Here is a 6,050-nt window from a genome sequence, read left to right as displayed (position 1 = left end):
AAATGCTAAATCCCAGGATCTGAATTTTTATGATAAGCTACTCATTCTGGAACCTTGGTAGCTCTCTCAAACTGAAAATACTTGCAGCTGAACAAAAGCAGCCTGCAGGCCAAGCTTGGCTATGCATCACACACCCAGTAAACCACCCACAATCTTTTCATCCAATGCTGGCTGAACATTAACTCTATCTCTCATGCACCCATCTGGCCTCCATTGCTCACTTTGGGTAAGTCAGGTGATTTCTGGTAAAAACAGGAGAGACAAAAATAAAAATGAAAGCACAAAACCCAGCCTAAGCACATTCCACCTGCATCTTTAGTTGGCTGCTTTTCAAAACTGTGTGCTTTGGATGGGAATCACCTGGTTCCTCTGTTCCCACAGATCAGCGTAAGTTTTAAAAGCACCTGAAGAAGAGAAGCATGCTCTCTGCTTTCCAGCTTCCACTGTAATTCCCTTCCTTATATTTTAATAAAACCTATTACACCCATGTGTTCTTCTTGGATTCTTTCATGCTAGAGCACAAGGATCGAGATCTTCTGGGAATACCTTTGTTAACACTTTGACTGATGGATGGACATGTCTTGCTGGTGGGGAGGTGGTTTTGTTTTTGTTTTTTCCCTTCAGTGCTGGGACAGAATCTAGGCCCAGGTAAGGAATGGGGGGAGGGTGGAACTCAGAGGCCAGACACAGGCCTTCCGGTCTAAAGGACATCAGAAAGATACCCAGGATATGAGGGGCTGAGAAGGTCAAGGCGAACCTTTTCTTCTAGCCATGGCCCACTCTCTCGCAGGAGCTTGTGGGCAGGGGCTGGAGAAGACTCCTTTAAGATTAACAGGGCCATCAAGAGGACAATGAAAAAGTCTGTGTTCAGTCATTTCCTCTGCCAGGCTCAGCTGCCCCAGGGTAATGTTTGTTTTAAAAAAAAAAAAAAAACACAGTCAATTTCTGTGGGAAAAAAAGGGTCAGGAGGTCAAGTTGATAGTGACTCACAGAAATGTCCCTCATACCAGAGATCTCCAGGTGCCAAAGCCTCCCCTACACCCTGGTAAATCCCAAGGCCCTATCCCTCTAGGACTGGCTGAGTTCTGAGCAGGCAGGAAAGAGGTCTGGACTGACATGTTCCTTGTTGGCCAGACTCAGGCCTCCGTTCCTCCTGCCTCTTCCTGCTCCCTTACTTCAGGGTCCTGGAACCCCAGAACTGGTTAGGTCAGTGCCCCTGCTGCACAATTCTCTCAGCAGGTGCTGAACACTACCAAGCACCCCAAGGGGTAGCTGATCTGTAAGCATCAGCTAGAGATAGGAAGGATACAGAAGACCCTTGTGAGGCAGGCTAGGTGAGGGACAGTCTGGGGCTGCTCCCCCAGCCCACAGATGAGAGGAGCCAGGTGAAGATGGAAGGCCTCCCCACCTGCAAGTTCAAGGTGGTATAAAAACGACCTACCAGGAGGCCCCGGCCCTTCTCTCCCATCTTCTTCTTCCCTTTCCTCACCTGGCAGAACAGACGACTCCCTCCCCGCAATAAAGCTATCCTACCTCACCCCATCCACGTGCTCTGCTTGGATTCTTCCATTTGGAGCACAAAAACCAGGATCTTCTTATCACGGACTGCACCAGCGCCATTAGCGATCTCTGCAGGTGCAGGTGGGGTGAGGCGGTAGACTCCGGGATCTGACCACTGCCTGCCTCCTACCTCCTCTGCCTCCCTCCTGAACCAAGTGGCTGCCCCATCCTCTCCCTGGCCCCAGGGCATTTGATCTTGGGAGACAGGCCCAGAGTTTCTGTATAGAAATATGCAGCTGTAGCTCCACACACTTGGGAGGCTGAAGCAGGATCAAAAACACCACATTAAAAAGGAGGAGCACCAGAGGGAAGAGTAAGATAAGGAGGATGACAAAGGAAGAGGAAGAGAGAGAAAGACAGAAAGAAAAGAGATGAAATACACAGCATGTCCCCTGTGCCAGATGAGCAATGACAGGGCAGGGCCCGTCAGGCTGAGGTCTGCTCTGCTGCAGGACTGGGCGTTCATTGAACACCCATTGTGTACCAGGCACTGTGAGAATAGTGCCAGGCTGAAGTCCTGCAGTCACTCCACAAACACAGGACTTCAATGACCAGTGACCCCATGTTACTCATTCTTGCTCATTCTAAGGTAGAAGCCAGAATGGGCCACCTGACCCATAGCCTCTGCCTATGACCACTGGTCCCCTGCCTTCAGTCCCCTCCAGGTCCCACCATGTGCCTGAATGTCATAAAAGACTTAAAGTAGGAAGTTGATTCCTTTAAAGAAACTTTTATTAAAGACAACAGAGCAAGAGCAATGGTCCAACCTTGCAGAGGGAAAGCAGAGTGGGAGGTCTTGGCAGACAGGGCATGGAGGATGGGGCCTAGGAAGGATCTCAAAGACAGTCAAGGTGGGGTAAAGCCTGAGCGGGAGGGCAGAGGTCACTTCAGGACATTCATTGCAAGAGGTGAGTGTTGGGTCTGGGGGCCTAAAGGACAGATGAGAGAGTCAGTATCCCATCCCCCATGGAGAACACTATGGGCCCTGAACCCTGAGGAGCTCATAAATCTGCATTTCTGCACTCTGAGGAGATACATGGCCTCATAAATCTGCCACGGGGCTGATAGACAGGATGCTCTCAAGGTTGTCTCCCCTTCTCCCCCATAAGGGGCAAACAGATCAGCTCATCGAAGAGAGCCTGCGCGCTCAAATCCACAGCCAATGGAAAGAACCCACTTAACCCATACCCTAACCCAGAGTTAAAGTGGCCATAAAAAGCCCCAGTCTTCACCTGAGCAGGAAGCCACTGGTTTCCGGGCTCCACTGCCCTGCTCCAGTTGCAGCCTTTCCTTTCTCTCTAATAAATCCTACTTTGTGTGCCGGCCTTGTCTCACGAGTCAGTCTGCTGTCTCATGAGCCAATTCTTTGGCCTGTGAAGGAAAGAACACTGGACATCAGCGCACAACATTTTACACAGGCACATAACATAAGGATTCCAGGTTTCTTGGGTGTCTTCATTGTGGTCTAGACCTAGACAGCTTCACTTGAACCATCGGAAGAACTCTGCCAGACAATTCAGGAAAGTCTTGAATGTGTTACAAATGGCCTCCAGTGCACCGCCCAGGGTCTGCTTAAACCAGGCCAGCACCTCCAGCCACTTCTTCACCCAGCATCTTCACTGCAGCATCTCCTGGAAACATTTCAGCACCTCATCCCAAAACTTGGCTTGGGCTTCACTTGACAGATCCTGGTGGAAAAGAATCACAGGCATTCCACCAGCCCTTTTTCATTTTTTTTGGGACTGGGCTTTGAACTCAGGACCTCATGCTTGCTAGGCATGTACTCTATAACTTGAGCCACTCCACCAGACATGTTTTGTTTTGTTTATTTTTTGTTTGCTTGTTTTGTGTGTGTTTAATATAGGGTCTAAAGAACTATTTGCCTGGGCTGGCTTTGAACCTCCAACCTCCTGACCTCTGCTTCCTGAGTAGCTAGTGGCCACTGGTGCCAGGCCCCTCACCTTACTCTTGAGCTCAAGCACCTGCCTGTTCTGGGTCCCCACACTTGTCCATTAACTGTGTCCTGCCCAACCCTGGCATCCCTGCTGTTTCTCAGTGTGCTATAGGATGGGGACCCTCCCCAGTTTCCCTCAGCCTTCAGACCTCACCTGGAAGATTACTTGCCACAAATTGTGAACTGAGAAGTTGGTGGACTGCAGGGATCTGTGTGGTGTGAGGCACGAGCAAGCATGAGGGAGCCCCCGACCCACACCCAATTGTGCAGAGGCTGAGGGTGGGGACACGTGTCATGGAGGCTGATGGTAAATTGACTCCAGAAAATCTCCATTTTCTGAGAACGAATCTGTGATATCATCAAGGAATGTCTGGAATTCCAGTTTCTGAAAGAGATGCAGAATTGGGTTAACAGGCCTGATCCTTCTCCCTCCTGAGTACCTGGCCAGAACCTCCTCAGCATCACACAGTGAGGACCAGGACCCCCTCCCACCACATCAAGTGCACATGGGGAACTAACTGCCTCACCATTTTGGATTTAACAGTCTCCAAGGAGGCATTTTTCATCTGTGGAAAGAACAGGGACACTCAGGCCTTATGTGACCTTCTCCCTCCACCCCAGACAAGCCACATACACGCTCTGTCACGCACACACCCAGTCACAGGCACACGGCACCCAGGCACATGAAGGATGAAGATGGCCCTGGAAGGTGCCAGGCCCACATTGTTCCAGCACCCTCTGTGGCCCCAGGTGAGAGCTGTGGAGGGAGGAATTTGTGCTGGGCAGGGGGGGATGGGGAATATCCAGTCACACCAGCGTCCCTGGAACCATCTCAGCACCTTATGTCCACCATTCTGGGACGTCAGGCTCTCAAGATCCTTATCTTCAGAGAAGGAGCCAGAGCCACCCTGGATTCTTTGACGTAACTCCAGCTTCACCCGAGGAGGGAGAGAAGTGGAGTCCTGGAAGCATGGAGGCTGTCAGGGTCTGGACGGCTCACGGTGTGCAGGTGTGCAGCTCAGGCACTGCCCCCACCAAGGCTTCCAAGCCTCTACGTGAATCATCGGACAGGAGCCCACAGCTGGCTTCCTGTCAACAGAGCTGCACAGGCACAAGGGACTTTCCCCAGCTGCCCCAGCCCTCAAAACCCTTCCATGGCCTAGACACAATGGGTGTCAGTGCTTGGTCACTGTCAGTCTGAGCCCACCGCAGCCCCTCTGGGTTCCATCATGTACTACATTAGTGCTCCTGTGTGTTGGGGGAGGCCCAGGGATGGGTACTAATGAGGCAGACACCCAGTCCTCCACCCTAGCCTTGGGGGTCTATGTGGGTACAGGTCCATCCGTGAACCTGGAGAAAGCCAAGGGAGATGGGGAGGAAGGAGAGCTTGGCTGGGAGCCGCCCGAAACTCACTGGGCTGTTGCTCTCATGAAGAAGATCGAGGGCATCCAGCAGGTTCTCATTAATACTGTCCTGGGGAGAGAAGGGAGCCTAGCTACAGACACACTCCCTTTGCCTGGTCCCACGGTGGCTGCAATGGTCCAGGGCAGTACCAGAGAGCCACGAGCCCAGCCCACATAACCTGGCAAGCCTCAGTCCTGAGGTTAAGCTCTGGGGAGGAACAAGGACAAAGCTTACCTTAAGTTGTGATACACGTGACACGACCTGTTAGGGAAAAATCACATCAAGCTGGGGCCTCGTTCACTTTGAACATTGTCTTCAGTCCTCTGTCTGTTCTCAGCTCCCGCACTTACCCCTAACTTACTCTATCCAGGACCTGGGGATCAGATGCCTGGGATCTCCTCTCTGTCCTCAAGATGATGGGGATACAGACACCCCCCTTAGTCTCCTGGGACTCTCTGACCCTACCAGAATAATCGCCTGCCACATGAGTAAACCGAGAAGTTTGTGGTCTGCGGGGATCTGTGCAGCGTGAGGCACGAGCAAGCACAAGGGAGCCCCCAACCCACACCCAACTGTTCCGAGGCTGGGGGTGCCTGTGCCCTGGAGCCTGACGGCGCATTGATCCATCCATCCATTTCTGGCATGTTGACCTAGGATTTCAGCTGGGTCAGCCTTCCTCCCACTGCACCCCTTTCTTTTAACTGTTAAGTGAGGTACATTTCCTGAGGTGAGTACTTTGTTCCATGAATAGAAGATAATTCCTTGACCATAAAAGAAGGCCCAAGGTCCAAGGTCACAAAAAGCAGAAATGCATGCCATAAAACCTTGTGATTGTAAAGTAATCCCAGAACCATTGTCTCCATCCTCGGGCAGAACTGAATTTCTGCAGCCACTTCCGCCACCCCCAGCCCCTGGCTTCAAGGGCGCACCCCAGTTTCTGGTTGCTCCTGCCTCCTCCTGACCCAGCAGCTGACCCAGGAACTTGTGTGAACTTGAGGCAGGTGCAGCTCTGTGCTGGAATCTGGTCAGGATTCCACTGGGCACACTCCTGGACCTGCTGGCTGCCCTCACCTGAGCTCTGGACTTCTCCAACTGTTGTCACAATTCTGGACTTTTTTTTTTTTTTTTTTTT

The 6,050-nt window shown here is 51.7% G+C and overlaps 1 protein-coding gene across 4 annotated transcripts; it reads right to left on the bottom strand.

Moving 5' to 3' along the window:
• Nucleotides 1–2,307: 2,307 nt before the first annotated feature.
• LOC141418443 (uncharacterized) lies at nt 2,308–5,576 on the bottom strand. Of its 4 annotated transcripts, none has more exons than XR_012443061.1 (7): nt 5,276–5,576; nt 5,153–5,179; nt 4,928–4,987; nt 4,354–4,476; nt 4,042–4,080; nt 3,669–3,899; nt 2,308–3,248 (listed from the first exon to the last, which is right to left on the bottom strand). XR_012443061.1 is itself a non-coding variant. In XM_074058902.1 (6 exons), the coding sequence occupies exons 1-6, from the start codon at nt 5,547–5,549 to the stop codon at nt 3,807–3,809; spliced, it is 612 nt and encodes a 203-aa protein (XP_073915003.1). In that variant the 5' UTR covers nt 5,550–5,576; the 3' UTR covers nt 2,308–3,806. The 4 variants fall into 4 exon arrangements, 1 of the variants encoding a protein (XP_073915003.1); XR_012443059.1 differs by having other exon boundaries at nt 5,280–5,576; XR_012443060.1 differs by lacking the exon at nt 4,042–4,080 and having other exon boundaries at nt 5,280–5,576.
• Nucleotides 5,577–6,050: the final 474 nt, after the last annotated feature.

The sequence above is a fragment of the Castor canadensis genome, chromosome 17 (genome assembly GCF_047511655.1).
Source record: "Castor canadensis chromosome 17, mCasCan1.hap1v2, whole genome shotgun sequence".
In the NCBI taxonomy this organism is placed as follows: Eukaryota; Metazoa; Chordata; class Mammalia; order Rodentia; family Castoridae; genus Castor; species Castor canadensis.
The sequence above is the reverse complement of the archived record's forward strand: the minus strand, read 5'-3'. Positions and strand labels throughout refer to the sequence as shown.

Bases quoted from the DNA above. Each gene is read 5' to 3' on its own strand.
- LOC141418443 (XM_074058902.1), bottom strand. From the start codon at position 5,549: ATGGATGGATCAATGCGCCGTCAGGCTCCAGGGCACAGGCACCCCCAG. The intron at 4,988-5,152 runs GTAAGCTTTGTC...TTCTCTCCCCAG, and splicing joins CACGTGTATCACAACTTAAG to GACAGTATTAATGAGAACCT. The intron at 4,081-4,353 runs GTGCTGAGATGG...TTCTTTCCACAG, and splicing joins CCCAGAATGGTGGACATAAG to ATGAAAAATGCCTCCTTGGA.